At 47.6% G+C, this 19,160-nt stretch overlaps 1 protein-coding gene across 1 annotated transcript in view; it reads right to left on the bottom strand.

Moving 5' to 3' along the window:
* Positions 1-19,160, bottom strand: part of LOC132836055 (proto-oncogene vav-like) — a 137,685-nt gene that overhangs the window by 18,412 nt on the left and 100,113 nt on the right. Inside the window, exons 11-19 of the mRNA XM_060855296.1 lie at positions 19,027-19,095; positions 18,843-18,929; positions 17,473-17,558; positions 15,611-15,743; positions 13,384-13,493; positions 9,846-9,947; positions 4,083-4,174; positions 3,103-3,128; positions 1,324-1,366 (exon numbers count right to left, since the gene is read on the bottom strand). Of these exons, the coding sequence (XP_060711279.1) occupies positions 1,324-1,366; positions 3,103-3,128; positions 4,083-4,174; positions 9,846-9,947; positions 13,384-13,493; positions 15,611-15,743; positions 17,473-17,558; positions 18,843-18,929; positions 19,027-19,095 (748 nt within the window). The remainder of the gene's footprint in view (positions 1-1,323; positions 1,367-3,102; positions 3,129-4,082; positions 4,175-9,845; positions 9,948-13,383; positions 13,494-15,610; positions 15,744-17,472; positions 17,559-18,842; positions 18,930-19,026; positions 19,096-19,160) is intronic.

Genomic DNA, 19,160 nt, shown 5'->3' with positions numbered 1-19,160 from the left:
CTTCACAATCCTATCTACCTGCGACTCCACTTACAAGGAGCTATGAACCTGCACTCCAAGGTCCCTGTTCAGTAACACTCCCCAGGACCTTACCATTAAGTGTATAAGTCCTGCTCAGATTTGCTTTCCCAAAATGCAGCACCTCACATTTACCCAAATTAAACTCCGTCTGCCACTCCTCAGCCCACTGGCCCATCTGATCAAGATCCTGTCACAATCTGAGGTAACTTTCTTCGCTGTCCACTACACCTCCAATTTTGGTATCATTTGCAAACTTACTAACTATACCTCCTATGTCCACATCCAAATCATTTACATAATTGATGAAAAGCAGTGGACCCAGCACCGATCCTTGTGGCACATCACTGGTCACAGGCCTCCAATCCAAAAGCAACCCCTCCGCCACCATTCTCTGTCTCCTACTTATGAACCAATTTTGCATCTAAATGGATAGTTCTTCCTGAATTCCACATTACTATCACCAAATCCTCACCATCAATGTCATGGGAGTTACCAGTGAAACTGAACTGGATTAGCCATGTAAACACCATGGCTATAACAGCAGGTTAGAGGCTAAGAGTAACCCACCTCCTGTCCACCATCTACAAGACACAAGTCAGGAGGGTGATGGAATACTCCCCACTTGTCTGGATGGGGGCAGCTCCAACAACACTCAAGAAACTCTTGACCATCCAGGACAAAGCAGCCCGTTTGATTGGCACTACGTTCCGAAGCATCCACTCACTCCATCTCTGACGCTCAGTAGCAGCAGTACCGAAGATGAACTGGAGAAATTCACCAAGGCTCCTTAAGCTGAAACTTCCAAACCAGACACTTTTACCATCCAGAAGGACAAGGGGAGCAGATACATGGGAACACTCCCCTGCAAGTTCCCCTCCAAGCTCCTCACCATCTGACTTGAAAATATATCGCCTTTCCTTCACTGTAACTGGGTCAAAATCCTGGAACTCCCCGCCCCCCCCCCCCCCCCCCCCATAGCATTGTGGGTCAGCCCACAGTAGGTCAATGGTTCAAGATGGCAGCTCAACCCTGCCTTCTCACGGGGCAACAAGGGATGGTCAATAAATACTGACCCAGCCAGCTATGTCCACATCCCATGAAAGGATAGGAGAAAACCTGACCTCTTTCCCAGCACCATTGGCTAGTTTATCAGATCATATCTCAGCCAGATTTCTCGTAATATGCATTATGCTTTACCCACTGCTGTTCTGTTAACATACAGAGCTTGCTGAGTTTACCAACATTTCATTCCAATCACGAGATGCTCTAACGCAGTTTAATCAGGATGGATAAGGTATTTACCTGCTTTGGCTGCACGGCTTGGAGCAATTCTGTTACTTTTACTCTGCAGAGGAGAACATTTTGGCATTTAATTTATTAAGAGTCACATGAAACACAGGGTAAAAATAAAATCCCATTCATTCTAAAAGCATCCCAATAGAGTACTCACACCAGAGAGAACTCTCTATCACCCCATGGGGCTTAATTTAACATTGGCTTCAACACCCAGCTTTGAGAATATGACAGCCATGTCTTGGAGCTTCTATGCTATTAAGCTTAACCTTGCTCACTTTCGAGTAACCACTTCAGGGTTTTACACAAACACTTCTTTTTTTTTAGATTACTTACAGTGTGGAAACAGGCCCTTCGGCCCAACAAGTCCACACCACCCGCCGAAGCGCAACCCACCCATACCCCTACATTTACCCCTTTACTTAACACTACAGGCAATTTAGCATGGCCAATTCACCTGACCCGCACATCTTTGGACTGTGGGAGGAAACTGGAGCACCCTGAGGAAACCCACACAGACACGGGGAGAACGTGTAAACTCCACACAGTCTGTCGCCTGAGTCGGGAATTGAACCCAGGCGCTGTGAGGCAGCAGTGCTAACCACTGTGCCACCATGCCGACCACTTCTGGTCAGGAATATTTACTAAACTCCTTACACTGAGATAACCTATTTTAGCAATTTAAATAATCTTCTCCCTTTCTCTAGTTAGAGCCAAAAACCCTGTAAAATGGCCCTAAACTGAAAATAAACAGTTCTTTTTCCCCAAACCACAGGTGTTACCCCCAAACCCAAGAAAATCCGGAATCTTCTATCCGAAAGCCAATTGCGCCACTATTTATTCACTGATGAACTCTCCCATTATAACCAAAAAAAAACTTTTCAGGAAATCTCTCTGTCTCTCATACTGTGTTTTGAGATAAATCACCATAGCTACAGAAATATTGACAAGTTAATTACTAAACCTCATCACATGCGAAAAAAAAATGCTTATGCCATTAAATCAAATTAAACGAATCAAACTCAAATATTGGAAGGTATAAACTTCACAAAGTTTACATTAATAAGAACACAGAGAAGGTTCTCGGCTCCTTTCAAAAGTATCACACCATTTATTCCATTGTTGCTCCATCCAACCCTCATCGCACTCCATTTACTGCTGTACTACCTACCACCTACCCATTTGTTAGTGTTCTCTGTGGCATTTTCCCAGGTGACCATTCCTTGTGGTATTTGCCACCTCTCGCTGTATATGGGAGGTGGCTAAGAGTTTGCTGAGGTAGTTCCACTGACACCAATCCTTGTTTGCCCTGGTTTTGCCTTTGGCATATCCTGTGCTCAGTGATAAATGCTACACGACCATAAAGAACCTATAGAGGGGTCTTTTCTTAGCTAGTAAGAAGGTTAGCAGCAAGTACAAACATTTTTCTCAGGGGTAATGACTAGGACCTTGATGAGTTACTGGATCAGTGGTGCTGGAAGAGCACAGCAGTTCAGGCAGCATCCAAAGTGCAGCGAAATCGACGTTTCAGGCAAAAGCCCTAGACTCAATTTGCTTCCTCTGAAAGCTGCACGATCTCCACCCACAGACTGAGAGTGACATTGATAGAATGGGTGGAGCCAGAGGAACAAGAACATTAACCCCTTCAGCACCATTATTTTAACACCACCTCCCTCGAAAATGACCAGATAATCTCTTTAACCTCACCAGCCTCTTGACAGTTCTACAGTATTAAGAGTAAAATACTTAACAAAAGCAGCAAATACTGCCTTAGAAATTCACAAGTACCTTAGTCAAAGTCGATGATCCACTGTCTGTGAATAAAACAACATGAATAAGATTTAAAACCAGGAGTGTGTTTCTGACCAGTGACTATCTCACTAACGAGACAGTCTTTAATACTATGATCACTAGAACTTTATAGATGTGCACTTGCAATGCCAAGACATATAAGGCTATGGGACAAGTGCAGGAAAATGGGTTTAGAATAGTTAGGTGGGTAGTTTTGACCAGGTCAGACACATTGGGTCTTTCCCCTGCTCTAAGATTCACCAGAGCATCAGGGAGATCTCCCCTTTCATTTTACCTGTTCCAACCACAGGGTCTAAGTGCCATGCCCCATCCAAACTCTGGCACCTCAAACAATGCAGCACTCCTTGGGTACTGCACTGGAGTGTCTGTACTATAGAGTCTCTGGAGGAGGACTTCAATCCACGACAAATGATGCCGGGGGCAAGAGTGTTATTCACAGAATCAAACTGAATGAAAGTTGCAAATCTGACAATACCAGGACACTGAAAAGAACAAATGTTGGAGATCTCAGCAGGTCAGGCATCATCCATGGAGAGAGAGAGCAAGGTAAAGTTTCCCGTCTGGATTGAATCTTCATCAGTAAGGTTGGCTTGCTCTCTCTCCATGGATACTGCCTGACCCATTGTGATCTCCAGCCATTGTTGTTTTCAGTACAGACTCCAGCATCTGCAGTAATTCGCTCCTATAATATCAGGACGCTGCTTGTTATCTGCAGCATCCCATTGTCACAAGCCTCCTGACCAGGTTAGGGTGGTTAGATTGGTTCGACCTTCAGACGCACCGGGCGACTGAGTTGGTGTAAGAGGACAATGCCAGCAAAGCAAAGAACTGTGGATGCTGGGAAATCTTAAACCAAAAGAGACATTGCTGGCGAGACTCATCACAAAGGGTCACTGGACTCGAAGTGTTAACTCTGTTTTCTCCCCAAGGATGCTGTCAGACCAACCGAGTCTCACCTTGCCTTCCACACGGAGCGACCCTCCCTAAACATTCCTTGTGAGCTGCGGACTTGCACTTGCTGCAGCGATAACCCTGGAAGAAGGTGCCCCTGTTGGGTGACAGAACAGCGAGAGGGGCATTGATTTCAGACCTGTTAAACTTGCAGAGAGAAGTTTTAGACCGTAAAAGGCTCCATATGACAAAAAAGTGTAGGAAAGAGGTTATACTCACCAGGAAAGTTTGGGGCTCCCTTGTCAAGGAAGGGGGCCCGGTTGAGGTCTTTAGAAAGATTTTTTTACGATAGAAATTTCACTTGCAGGTGAGATTGGGACTATAAATACCAGACAGCCACTAATAAATCCAATTAGGAATTCAGGAGAGGTATATTTACCTGTTCTGCGGTCTACTGTCATTGAAGGTGAAGATGTGTTTCGGGTCAGGTAAATTCTCCATAGGTCTCATTACAGAGAGACAAGTGATGGGGGTTTAACCTGAGAGTCACCAGGCCTCAGGCAAGGGGAGAGTTTGAGAAGGAGAGTCCCCCATGGTAACCTCAACTGGTGCAGGAATTGAAACTGCTCTGTTGGCGTCACTGTACAGCCAACCAGCCAACTGAGCTAACTGACTTCTACACTTAGGGTGCCTCATAAACGGATGATGAGAGGAAAGGAATTAGAAGGCTATGTTGGTAGAGCGAGATGCAGAGGGTTCAGGAGGGGGGAGTGAACACCAGCACTGGCCAAACATGGGTAAGAATTGTACTGGCCACGCCAACATGGCATCAGCCCTTCCTGTTAGGGTAGAGCTCAGTCTTGCCATTACGTTGCCATGGGAGTTACCACCTTTCTGGCCTCGTCACAGTGTCTACTGTGCCCCCCCCCTGCAGTCCCAACCCCCACCCTTCCCCCCACTTCCCACATGACTCGCTGCACCCTTTCACCAGCGGCAAGTCGGCCATAACCCGCTGCCCGGTGGATCTCGCCATCCCCTGACATTCTCAGTGAGGCTGGTACTTGATGGGAATCGGGGCGGGTGGGAACAAACATAGATAAGCCATACACAACTTTGTAATGCTCAGAGTTACTGCAGGTGGCGATAGTGAGCAGTACAGCTCACCATTCTCAGTTACTGCAGGTGGCGATAGTGAGCAGTACAGCTCACCATTCTCAGTTACTGCAGGTGGCGATAGTGAGCAGTACAGCTCACCATTCTCAGAGTTACTGCAGGTGGCGATAGTGAGCAGTACAGCTCACCATTCTCAGTTACTGCAGGTGGCGATAGTGAGCAGTACAGCTCACCATTCTCAGTTACTGCAGGTGGCAATAGTGAGCAGTACAGCTCACCAATCTCAGAGTTACTGCAGGTGGCGATAGTGAGCAGTACAGCTCACCATTCTCAGAGTTACTGCAGGTGGCGATAGTGAGCAGTACAGTTCACCATTCTCAGAGTTACTGCAGGTGGCGATAGTGAGCTGTACAGCTCACCATTCTCAGAGTTACTGCAGGTGGCAATAGTGAGCAGTACAGCTCACCAATCTCAGAGTTACTGCAGGTGGCGATAGTGAGCAGTACAGCTCACCATTCTCAGAGTTACTGCAGGTGGCGATAGTGAGCAGTACAGCTCACCATTCTCAGAGTTACTGCAGGTGGCAATAGTGAGCAGTACAGTTCACCATTCTCAGAGTTACTGCAGGTGGCGATAGTGAGCAGTACAGCTCACCATTCTCAGAGTTACTGCAGGTGGCGATAGTGAGCAGTACAGTTCACCATTCTCAGAGTTACTGCAGGTGGCGATAGTGAGCAGTACAGCTCACCATTCTCAGAGTTACTGCAGGTGGCGATAGTGAGCAGTACAGCTCACCATTCTCAGAGTTACTGCAGGTGGCGATAGTGAGCAGTACAGCTCACCATTCCCAGAGTTACTGCAGGTGGCGATAGTGAGCAGTACAGCTCACCATTCTCAGAGTTACTGCAGGTGGCGATAGTGAGCAGTACAGCTCACCATTCTCAGTTACTGTAGGTGGCGATAGTGAGCAGTACAGCTCACCATTCCCAGAGTTACTGCAGGTGGCGATAGTGAGCAGTACAGCTCACCATTCTCAGAGTTACTGCAGGTGGCGATAGTGAGCAGTACAGCTCACCATTCTCAGTTACTGCAGGTGGCAATAGTGAGCAGTACGGCTCCCAATTCTCAGAGTTACTGCAGGTGGCGATAGTGAGCAGTACAGCTCACCATTCTCAGTTACTGCAGGTGGCGATAGTGAGCAGTACAGCTCACCATTCTCAGAGTTACTGCAGGTGGCGATAGTGAGCAGTACAGCTCACCATTCTCAGTTACTGCAGGTGGCGATAGTGAGCAGTACAGCTCACCATTCTCAGAGTTACTGCAGGTGGCGATAGTGAGCAGTACAGCTCACCATTCTCAGTTACTGTAGGTGGCGATAGTGAGCAGTACAGCTCACCATTCCCAGAGTTACTGCAGGTGGCAATAGTGAGCAGTACAGCTCACCAATCTCAGAGTTACTGCAGGTGGTGATAGTGAGCAGTACAGCTCACCATCCTCAGAGTTACTGCAGGTGGCGATAGTGAGCAGTACAGCTCACCATTCTCAGAGTTACTGCAGGTGGCGATAGTGAGCAGTACAGCTCACCATTCTCAGAGTTACTGCAGGTGGCGATAGTGAGCAGTACAGCTCACCAATCTCAGAGTTACTGCAGGTGGCGATAGTGAGCAGTACAGCTCACCATTCTCAGAGTTACTGCAGGTGGCGATAGTGAGCAGTACAGCTCACCATTCTCAGAGTTACTGCAGGTGGCGGTAGTGAGCAGTACAGTTCACCATTCTCAGAGTTACTGCAGGTGGCGATAGTGAGCAGTACAGCTCACCATTCTCAGAGTTACTGCAGGTGGCGATAGTGAGCAGTACAGCTCACCATTCTCAGTTACTGCAGGTGGCGATAGTGAGCAGTACAGCTCACCATTCTCAGAGTTACTGCAGGTGGCGATAGTGAGCAGTACAGCTCACCATTCTCAGTTACTGTAGGTGGCGATAGTGAGCAGTACAGCTCACCATTCCCAGAGTTACTGCAGGTGGCAATAGTGAGCAGTACAGCTCACCAATCTCAGAGTTACTGTAGGTGGCGATAGTGAGCAGTACAGCTCACCATTCTCAGAGTTACTGCAGGTGGCGATAGTGAGCAGTACAGCTCACCATTCTCAGAGTTACTGCAGGTGGCGATAGTGAGCAGTACAGCTCACCATTCTCAGAGTTACTGCAGGTGGCGATAGTGAGCAGTACAGCTCACCAATCTCAGAGTTACTGCAGGTGGCGATAGTGAGCAGTACAGCTCACCATTCTCAGAGTTACTGCGGGTGGCGATAGTGAGCAGTACAGCTCACCATTCTCAGAGTTACTGCGGGTGGCGATAGTGAGCAGTACAGCTCACCATTCTCAGAGTTACTGCAGGTGGCGATAGTGAGCAGTACAGTTCACCATTCTCAGAGTTACTGCAGGTGGCGATAGTGAGCAGTACAGTTCACCATTCTCCTGTTGTGTCACCTGCAGGAATCAGGTTCATCACAACCTCAGCAATTCCCAACCTCCAATTTTCTCCATTACATTTACATTCTAGTGATACCGTAACAAGTCATAGTTGTTGATCATGTTGCCTGGTATGGAAGGTGTTAGCTATGAAGAGAGGTTGTGGAGGTTAGGATGGCTTTCATTAGAAAAAAGGAAATTGAGGGGAGATCTGATTGAGGTCTCCAAAATCAGGAAGGGTATAGACAGGATTGATAAGCGATAAGCTTCTGCCTAGGATGAGGGATTCAATAACAAGAGATCACGTGTTTAAGGTGAAAAGTTTAAGGGGGATACATGCAGAAAGTACTTTACACAGAGGGTGGTGGGTGTCTGGAACACGTTGCCAGCAGAGGTGGTAGAGGCAGGCATAGTAGATTCATTTAAGGTACGTCTGGACAAATGCACGAGTAGGTGGGGAGCACAGGGATACGGATCCTTAGGAATTGGGCGGAGGGTGGGTAGGCCATCCTGTGTACCTGAAGGTTGGTATGCTATCCCGAAGGCCGGAGGGTGGCTTGGCTGTTCTGAGCGCTGTCATCCTGAGAAGGGGTAACTGGGACGGTCTGTCCTAGACGTGGTCGGAAGATGTCGGAGCAGCCGAGAGCCAGAAGGCGCCTAGGGGCAGGCTGAGATCCGGAAGGCTTGTGCGCTACCCTACATGCTGTCGTCCCAGGGAAGGGGACGGGCTGTCCTAGAGGTGGCCGGAAGGTGTGCCAGGATAGCCCACTGGCCGGACGGTGCATTGGGGTGGGTGAGAGCCCAATGGTACATAGGGGCAGACTGAGAGCCAGAAGGTGGGTAGCCGTCCTCAGTACTGTCACCCCGGGCAGGTACCGGGGCGGGCTGTCCTAGAGGTGGTCGAAAGGTGTGTCAGGGCGGACCGAGAACTGGAAGGGGCATGGGGTGGACCGAGAGCCGGAAGATGCATAGGGGCGGGCTGCCTTAGAATGACCGGAAGGTGGGAGGGACAGGAGCTTGCTGGGTCTGTATTGTCTGCACTTTTGTATGTAACAGGATTGTCTCATGTACAAATGTCATTGTCACTGTCTTTTCATATGTGGAACTGTCCTCATCTCCCTGTAAACTGGTGAACGGTAGGGTTTGGGGCCTGGCTTTGCTGCTCCTCTCCCTTGTAAAATTGCTGTTGTATACAGCTGTAAATGTTGACTGTTTTTCTGTAACCTCTTTTGTAATTGTTTAATAAAATTTTTTAAAAATTAACTGGAGGGTCAGATGATCTGTTCACTCTGAGAGCTGGCTCTGAGGGAGCTGGGTCAGGGTCAAGACCTTTCCACATATAAAGGTTGACGGGATACCTTCCTCTGCGGAGTTATTTCCTAAACCATAATATTTCTCCCTTGTGATTGTGGTGTAAACGTTTGCACAGCGAACTTTTAAATTTCTGAGTATTTAGAGAATCGCTAGAGCTCTATGACACAAAGCTGAAAATGTGTTGCTGGAAAAGCGCAGCAGGTCAGGCAGCATCCAAGGAACAGGAGATTCGACGTTTCGGGCATGAGCCCTTCTTCAGGAAGATTCCCGAAACGTCGAGTCTCCTGTTCCTTGGATGCTGCCTGACCTGCTGCGCTTTTCCAGCAACACATTTTCAGCTCTGATCTCCAGCATCTGCAGACCTCACTTCCTCCTCTTATGACACAAAGGTGTCTTTTAAATGGATTGCCATTGGTCTGTAGGTTTTGTATTTGCAAATGAGCTGATCAGATTCGCACTGCAAATCCCAGCAAGGATCACCTGAAAGAGAGGAGTGAAAACACTGCACCCACGAGGAAGGTGAGGAGATGGTTTCGGATCAGGACAGCCCTGGGCGACTGTGTGTTGCTGCTGCCTGTGGTGGCACGGTGACTCAGTGGTTAGCACTGCTGCCTCACGACAACAAGGACGCGGGTTCGATTCCTGCCTCGGGCAGACTGGCTGTGTGGAGTTTGCACATTCTCCCCGTGTCTGTGTGGGTTTGTTCCGGTTTCCTCCCACAATCACAAAGATGTGCAGGTCAGGTGAATTGGTCATGTTAAATTGCCCATAGTGTTAGGTGCATTAATCAGGGGTAAATATAGGGTAGGGGAATGGGTCTGGGTGAGTTACTCTTCAGAGGATCAGTATGGACTTGTTGGGCTGAAGGGTCTGTTTCCACACGGTAGGGAATCGAATCTAAAAATCCTTTGTCCTCAGGATCCATACCTGAGTAACATCTGACACGCCTTGCATGTCGCTGATTCTTCAAACGAGTGCATCCGAAAATCATGGTTGTTTGAGCTCCCATTCTCCGGGAAGATGTTCGATCTAAGAAACAATTTACAGTTAGAAACATAGAAATCAGGAGGAGGCCAGTCTTCCCTTAGAACCTGCTCTGACGTTCAACATGATCACGTCAAATCCTCTATTTGAGCTCTTAATTTCCGCTTCTGCCTGACATCCCTAATGCCTGCAAACTCTAAAAGAACACTCCATTTCCTGAGTACATTGAGTGGTTGGCCTCCATAGCTTTCTGTGGTAGGGAACTCCCACAGGCTCATTATCCTCTGAGTGAAGAAATCGTTCCTCATCTCAATCTTCAATGGTCCACCCCATATCCTGGAACAAGATTCTCCAACGAGGGAAAGGATTCTCCCTGCATCCCGTCTGTCCAGCCCTGCTAGAATTTTACACATTCCAATCGTCGAAGGTTAGGAGAGAAGGTGACAAATGTATTGGAGCCCTTCCAATGTTAGTCTACAATGACAACACGCTGAGCTTACACGTTTATCTTTAATGCTGGAAAATGTCTCAAGATGTTTCACAGATGTGTTATAAGGCAATGTCCAAGACGTGCAGGGTGAAATAGGGACCGACGTTCAACAGCTCGGTCAAATCGCGTGCCACACATCCCGGTTACATACATCAGACCAATCACACTTCAGCCCTGAAACACCAGATCCCCACGGAGTGGATTCCTTCCAGCCCCAGGCTTCCCGAAGTGCGAGGTCGTGAGCTGGAATTTTGGGAATGCAAGGGGGGCAATAGGCAGTGTGACCGAGTGTGATGAAGGTGTGTTCTGTACCTTTAAGAGAGACAGGAAGCTAGCGAGGACTGACTGAAAGCACAGAGTGTGCTGAACAATTTAAAAATGTAACATTTTGTTGAAACAACTAGCTGGAGTGTGCTGCCATGGAGCAACAACAAATTCAAATTTGGGCAGTCAGTTAAAATTATGCCCCAGATACTAAAATCCAATTGAATTTGAATTTTACTGTTTAGGATGACATCAAAGCAATGGAATGATCTGTTGCTTTGGGATGTAAAACCAGACATTTTGAACAGTTTTGGGGGAGGGCTGGGGGGGTGGTAGAACTGCAGTACAGGCTGCTCACTGAACAACTTTCTGAAAGGCATCTGCCCATAAGAAAGGGAGTACAGCTGAAGACTAAAACAGAGACAACCCAGGAAAATACAGAGGAAAATTGACAAAGCAGGCTGTTTTGAAAACCCGACTGTTTTTTCTGTAAATCTTAATCAGGGTTTTTTTTTAACTGAACCAGTATCGAAGAGTGGGTGGTAAAAGATAGGTTTAAGAGAGAGGAGTTGTAAATAGCTGCTGTTTCAATGTTCTCTGTTGGACTTAAAAGAATTAATTTGTTAATTTTTACTTTAAATAGTGACCTATGGGATGGTTCTTTGCCTCTTGAAATGCAACAGATTACGGCGCGAGGTGAGCTTCTCTGTGCGTCGGGTTTAAATTAGCAGAGGGGTTTACCCCTTGCCGTAACACCGAGTGAGAACAGCCGAGCGGAGACTTTCTAGCAGACTGACACACATCCTTTCCCTGTCACTCGCAGGTATCTCCACCCCGCCTCTAACCCCTCTCAGATCTCATTCAGGGCGGGCGACTCTCCTCGATCCTCGAACTGGGGTCATGAGTCGGGCGGAGGGGATGGTGGTGATAATTTGGGCACCCTGTCCCAGGTGGCCAGTGGGCTGATAAGAGTGCTGTGCAGTACCTTGCTATAATGAAGCAGTGAATGTGGCAGCTCGCTCTATATATTCACATCATAATGAGATCCTAACTCTTTACGGATGATCTAAGTTAGAAATGATGGGTCTGAAGGAGCATCCTGTGACATGGAGAGGTTTGAGGAAGGAAATTATAGAGTTTCAGACCCAGGCAACTATAGACATAATTATCAACAGTGAAGCAATTTAAATCTATGTTTTAAATTCTTCCCTCAATCACTTTGTTTCTGTCTCCTTCTTTCAGACAATCTACTAGGGCATGGTCAGGTTAAATTGCCCGTAGTGGTAGTTGTGTTAGTCAGGGGTAAATATAGGGCAGGACAATGGGTCTGGGTGGGTTACTCTTCGGAGGGTCGGTATGGACTTGTTGGGCCGAAGGGTCTGTTTCCATACTGTAGGGAATCGAATCTAATCTAACCTAACAAAATTCAAAGACACGTCCACAGCTTGCTTTTGAGCACCAACGTCCTGCGTAACATTAAGGAATGGGAGTAGGCTGTTCAGCCCTTCAAACCTGTCCCACCACATGACAGGCAAAAATAAGGACTGCAGATGCTGGAAATCAGAGTCTAGGTTAGAGTGGCGCTGGAAAAGCGCAGCAGGTCAGGCAGCACTTTCCTGCTCCTCGGATGCCGCCCCACCACATGATATCTTAACCTTGCTCACCACGCTAATACTCCACACCCTACAACGTCCATCTCCGAAAATCAATCACATTGTTCTCCAACAACTACGTTTCTGACAGAGGCCTTATGTTGACTCTCCTGCTCCTCAGATGTTGCCTGGCCGGCTGTGCTTTTCCAGCACCGTACTTTTTGACTCCAGCAACCACAGTCTACTGTGGCAGAGTTCCAAATTTCTACCGGCCCTTTGTGTAAAAGTTTAAACAGTGATTTGTAATCCCTTCACTTTGTTCCCTTGATTCCCCTGGAGAGAAAACAGCTTTAAGTATCGACCTGTTGTTAAGTGCACCCTGCAACCCTTTACATCTTCAGGGCGGCACGGTGGCACAGTGGTTAGCACTGCTGCCTCACAGCGCCTGAAGACCCGGGTTCAATTCCCGACTCAGGCGACTGACTGTGTGGAGTGTGCACATTCTCCCCGTGTCTGCGTGGGTTTCCTCCGGGTGCTCCGGTTTCCTCCCACAGTCCAAAGATGTGCGGGTAGGTGAATTGGCCATGCTAAATTGCCCGTAGTGTTAGGTAAGGGGTAATGTAGGGGTATGGGTGGGTTTCGCTTCGGCGGGTCGGTGTGGACTTGTTGGGCCGAAGGGCCTGTTTCCACACTGTAAGTCTAATCTAATCTAATCTATATAAGTCACACAATGTCCGATAAAGGAAGTGGAACTCCAGGTCAAAGGTAACTTCCTTTCTGGTTTTGGCCCCATTTTGTTACATGGCTGTCAGCAATCACTCCAATGTACAACATTAGGGGTGGCATGGTGGCTCAGCAGTTAGCACTGCTGCCTCACAGCGCCAGGGCCGCTGGTTCAATTCCAGCCTCGGGCGACTGGAATTTGCACATTCTCCCTGTGTCTGCGTGGGTTTCCTCCCACAGTCCAAAAATGTGCAGGTTAGGGTGAATTAGTGTTAGGTACATTAGACAGAGGGTAAATGGGTCTAGGTCGGTGTGGACTGGTTGGGCCAAAGGGCCTGTTTCCACACTGTAGGGGAATCTAACCTAATAATTACAGCCCCGAGCTAATCAATCTTCCTGATGGTACACTTACAAAGCCATCTCGAACTGCTCCAGCCATTTTTTTTTCAGCTCCCTGGTCTTGAAGAAGAACTCATAGCCGTGTTGCCCATGAGCCTCAATGAGTAGGAACATATGGCTCCACTATAAAGATACAGAGAATGCAGTCAGATATCAGTGAGACTCAGAGTTATAGAGCAAACCTTCACATCAAATTAATTAATCACATCACCAGTAATTGCTTCCAATTGCATTGAGTGTGGAGGGAGATGTATTCACTAGTGTTAATGCTTCCTAACACTAGCCACACTCTCTGTCCAGAGAGTAGTCAGGTTATTAGATCTTAAGAATCCATAAGGTGTAGGGGCAGACATGGGCCATTCGGCCCATCAAAGCTGCTCCACCTTTCAATGAGCTCATGGCTGATCTGATAATCATCAACTCTGCTTTCCTGCCTTTTCTGCATGACATTTACTTAGCCCCTTACTAATCCCTCAACATGGAATATACTCATGACCCAGCCTCTGTAGTAAAGAATTCGATAGATTCTCTACCATCTGAGGGAAGATATTCCTCGTCATCTCTGTCTTAAATGGACAACCCCTTAGTCTGAGATTTTGCCCTCTAATCCAATGGTCTCTCTCCACTTCTCAGCACCTACCCGTGAATCTCAAATGTTTCAAGAGGGTCGCCTCCCATTTTTATAAACTCCAAGTAATACAGATCCAATCTACTCAACCTCTCCTTATAAGACACGTCCATCCGTACCCAGGATCAACATAGTGAACCCCTCCCAGTCTGCCTCCAACGCACGTATACTTTTCCTTTGATAAAGGACCAGAACTGTTCATGGTATCTCAGGTTTGGACTGACTAATGCCTTGTGTCATTTCGGCAAGACTTCCCATTGTTACACTCCATTCCCTTTAACCAGCTCTTGTCCACTTATGGTTTGGTGACATTTGTTAAGGAAGGAATGTTGGCCAAGTTTAACCCATAATGCCTTGTGTTTCTTCATTAGCGGACTGCAACAGGAGTCAACTAATGATAAACAGGGAGAGGAGGTAGTCTTTTGAAGTCTGCCACATCATTCAATGAGATCAGATTTGATATTCACCCTCACTTCCACTTCCTGATATCGCCTGAAGTAGTTAAAAATCTTATCGATCTCGATCTTCAATACATTCAATGACTGCACACCCACGGACTCTGAGGAAATTTCTGCGGAAATTTCTACACATTTCAGTCCGAAATGGTTCAACCTGAACTCTAGGTAGTCCACCTGGGGGAAAGCACCTCTTTTGAAAGTTTCAACTGAAGGCTGGCAGCTCCAGCAATGACCAGCTTTTTCACTAAACCTCCCACGTTTTACCTTAAAATTGCTGACCCCCCCCCCCCGACTCATGGGAAATGATTCTCCTTGTCTGTGACTCTCAGAACGTTGTACTCCTCAGGCAGGTCTCCCCTCAGCTTGGGACAAACTAACCCCAGCCCATCTCGTCTTTCTCTCTAACTGAATCGCTCCAGCCCAGGGAACATGTCTGCACCTTCCCTAGTGTGATCACAGCCTTGCTACAGAGCGGTGACCCAGGACAGCACATGCTGGGGCCTGACTAACGTTAAACACACCTTCTCAAGGGCAACTAGGGACGGGTAATAACTCCGGGCCAGCCAGTGTTGCCCACATCCCACCAAAAAAAATGAATTAATAAAAGACAGCTCCATCAGAACCTCCCTACTTCTCCCTCACATCCTCCTTCTTGTATCTAAGCCCAGACCATGAGCAGGTGGAACATGTCTGGTTAGCACTGCTGCCTCACAGCGCTTGAGACCCGGGTTCAATTCCCGACTCAGGCGACTGACTGTGTGGAGTTTGCACGTTCTCCCCGTGTCTGCGTGGGTTTCCTCCGGGTGCTCCGGTTTCCCTCCACAGTCCAAAGATGTGCGAGTCAGGTGAATTGGCCATGCTAAATTGCCCGTAGTGTTAGGTAAGGGGTAAATGTAGGGGTATGGGTGGGTTGCGCTTCGGCGGGTTGGTGTGGACTTGTTGGGCCGAAGGGCCTGTTTCCACACTGTAAGTAATCTAATGTCTACAGCTATAGCACTGCCTCACCCTTTGCCCAGTGTACACCTACCAGTTTACCAGCTAGTGGGACAATCAATGCTAACTTAGAGATGATTTATCACTGAGGAGACCCACCATGGCCAATATATCTCTCCAGCCAATAAAGAGCAGAGGGTGCCTGAGAACTTTCACCATACCTTTTTCGTTTCCCTGCTCCCTATGGGATCATCTCGTATCTGATAATACTGTAGGTCAATAACTTCCTTCATTTCATAATTCTCTCCTTTTCGTTTGCAGATAATAACAGCTTTATCAAATAGGAATACGTATCTGTGCACAAAACAATAGGGCATCATTAGTCACTGCATGACATACACTGTTATTGTCATCAATATACAACTACGAGAAAGTGAGGACTGCAGATGCTGGGGATCAGAGCTTAAAGATGTGTTGCTGGAAAAGCGCAGCAGGTCAGGCAGCATCCAAGGAGCAGGAGAATCGACGTTTCGGGCATAAGCCCTTCTTTAGGAATGAGGAGGGTGTGCCAAGCAGGCTAAGATAAAAGGTAGGGAGGAGGGACTTGGGGGAGGGGTGTTGGGGAATGAGATAGGTGGAAGGAGGTCAAGGTGAGGGTGATAGGCCGGTGGGGGCGGAGAGGTCAGGAAGAAGATTGCTGGTTAGGAAGGCGGTGCTGAGTTCGAGGGTTGGGACTGAGACAAAGTGGGGGGAGGGGAAATGAGGAAACTGGAGAAATCTGAGTTCATCCCTTGTGGTTGGAGGGTTCCCAGGCGGAAGATGAGTCGTGTTGCCATGGTCTGGCGATGGAGGAGGCCAAGGACCTGCATGTCCTTGCGGAGTGGGAGGGGGAGTTAAAGTGTTCAGCCACGGGGCGGTTGGGTTGGTTGGTTCGGGCGTCCCTGAGGTGTTCTCTGAAACGTTCCACAAGTAGGCGGCCTGTCTCTCCAATATAGAGGAGGCCACGTCGGGTGCAGCGGATGCAGTAAATGATGTGTGTGGAGGTTCAGGTGAATTTCTGATGGATATTGAAGGATCTCTTGGGGCCTTGGAGGGAGGTGAGGGGGGAGGTGTGGGCGCAGGTTTTGCATTTCTTGCGGTTGCAGGGGAAGGTGCTGGGAGTGGAGGTTGAGTTGGTGGGGGGTATGGATCTGACAAGGGAGTCACGGAGGGAGTGGTCTTTCCGGAATGATGATAGGGGTGGGGAGGGAAATATATCCTTGGTGGTGGGGTCCGTTTGGAAGTGGCGGAAATGACGATGGATGATCCAATGTATCTGGAGGTTGGTGGGGTGGTAGGTGAGGACTAGTGGGGTTCTGTCCTGGTGGCGATTGGAGGGGCGGGGTTCAAGGGCGGAGGAGCGGGAAGTGGAGGAGATGCGGTGGAGGGCATATTCTGGGGATCTGGACCAAGGTGGGCAGTGAAATTGGAATTCAATAATAAGATTTGATAAAAATCTGGGATTAAGAGCCTAATGGTGACGTATGGAGTCAGCTATTACGAGGGGGCATAGCTTTAAATTAAGGGGTGGTAGGTATAGGACAGATTTTAGGGGTAGATTCTTTACTCAGCGAGTCATGAGTTCATGGAATGCCCTGCCAGTAACAGTGGTGGACTCTCACTCTTTATGGGCATTTAAACGGGCATTGGATAGGCATATGGAGGATAGTGGGCTAGTGTAGGTTAGGTGGGCTTGGATCGCTGCAACATCGAGGGCCGAAGGGCCTGTACTGCGTTGTTTTTCTATGTTCTATGTTCTATGACTGGATTGTTGGAGAGACCTCCCTAATTCACTAACATCCTTCAGGGAAGGAAACTGCCATCCTTATCTGGTCGGGCCTATATGTGATTCTAGACCCACAGCAATGTGGTTGATTCTTAACTAGGATGGGCAATAAATGCTGACCTCACCAGCGATGTCTGCATTCTATGAATAAAAAAATACATTTCATTGGCATGTTGCAACGCAGGGATAGTCACGGTAATTTTTTTCCCCAAAATTCTCTAGTGCATTGTATAGTCTTCAAAGAAGAATAGCACTCACCTATCTTGCTTGGAGCGTTTATCCACAGTCATTAAACGTAACTCTCCATCTGTTTTGGGTCGGCCGTAGCCAGCTAACGATTGGTTCTAGGATGTGACAGAGCGGTTCATATAAAACGTGAGAATACCTCGTTTCAATGTAATTTCCTCAAATGAAGAGATTGCTCTGACTGATTGCTCTATTGTCTTGACAGAGGTCAATGATCACAATCACAGTCGTGGGCTGTTGTGGTCGATAAGGTTTGATGAACCTAGATGAAGTGGAAACTGTCCAGTTCTCAGCGAACAGCTGACTAGCTCAGCTGTGTGATCGCAGACTTATACAACAGAATTGAAAATGGTCATTGAATACGCTGTCTGATTGACTCAGTATCACAGCATGCACTGGGTTCAGACACCCAACCCCTTTCTGGAGCCAACACCCCAGATCGTTCTGAGAAACGGTACTGAATCATCTGGCAGAAAAGAAGGGCCATTTGGCCCACTGTGATTGTGCAAGCTCTTTGGCAGAGCTGTCCCATGTTAACAATAGAACGTCACAGTCATAGAGATGGACAGCATGGAAACAGACCCTTCGGTCCAACACGTCCTTGCTGACCAGATATCCTAGATTAATTTAGTCCCATTTGCCAGCACTTGGCCCATATCCCTCTCAACCCTTCCTGTTCATATACTCATCCAGATGTCTTTTAAATGTTGTAATTGTACCAGCCTCCACCACTTTCTCTGGCAACTCATTCCATACACATACCACCCTCTGTGTGAAGAAGTTGCCTCTTAGATCGTTTTAAATTTTTCCCCTCTCACCCTAAACCTGTGCCCTCTAGTTTGGGATTTTCCATCCCAGGGACCTTGTCTATTCACCCTATCCATGCCCCTCAGGATTTTATAAACCTCTATACGGTCACCCCTCAGCCTCCGACGCTCCAGGGAAAAACAGCCCCAGCCTGTTCAGCCTCTCCCTGTAGCTCAAACCCTCCAGCCCTAGCAACATCCTTGTAAATCTTTTCTCAATCCTTTCAAGATTAAGAACATCTTGCCTATAGCAGGGAGGCCAGAATTGAATGCAGTATTCCAGAAGTGGCCTCACCAATGTCCTGTGCAGCCGCAACATGACCTCCCAGCTCCTATACTCAATGCACTGACCAATAAAGGTAAGTGTACCAAACACAGATCGACTTTGAGATATCTGACCATTGCCAGTAATTGTCCTAAATTCAAACAACAAGCATCATATGTAACTGCTCTGGCACAAGTCTTTAGACATGTGAGATTGTCAAATCTCTCTCTCACTCTGTATTAAACTTTGTACAACAACCTGATAAAAATTATTAGTCATTTTTTTAAAGCTTTTACCAGCTTCAGACTCACCAGATTTTCTATCGATAACTGGAAGCTTGTGATTTGTTTGAGAGTCTCACTGTCACGTTTCACTTCGTTTACACATTGGGCCAAATCCTAAAAGTAAGGAAATGAACACAGAGAAATGCAAGGGTGGTCCTCAACGTAAATCTTCGCATATTGGAGAGAAAGCTGAAAGGCAATTTCCACTCACCCTCATCGAATCCAGAGCTGTTCGGAGGTTCCCCTGTTCTGTTTTGTCGGTGGTGTGTTTCACTAACTCCTGTTGTGACACATCAGAAGGTTCTCGTTAACACAGGAACGTCAGTATGATTCACCAACCCCAGC

This window comes from Hemiscyllium ocellatum, chromosome 45 (assembly GCF_020745735.1).
Source record: "Hemiscyllium ocellatum isolate sHemOce1 chromosome 45, sHemOce1.pat.X.cur, whole genome shotgun sequence".
In the NCBI taxonomy this organism is placed as follows: Eukaryota; Metazoa; Chordata; class Chondrichthyes; order Orectolobiformes; family Hemiscylliidae; genus Hemiscyllium; species Hemiscyllium ocellatum.
This window is presented reverse-complemented; position numbering and strand designations above follow the sequence as displayed.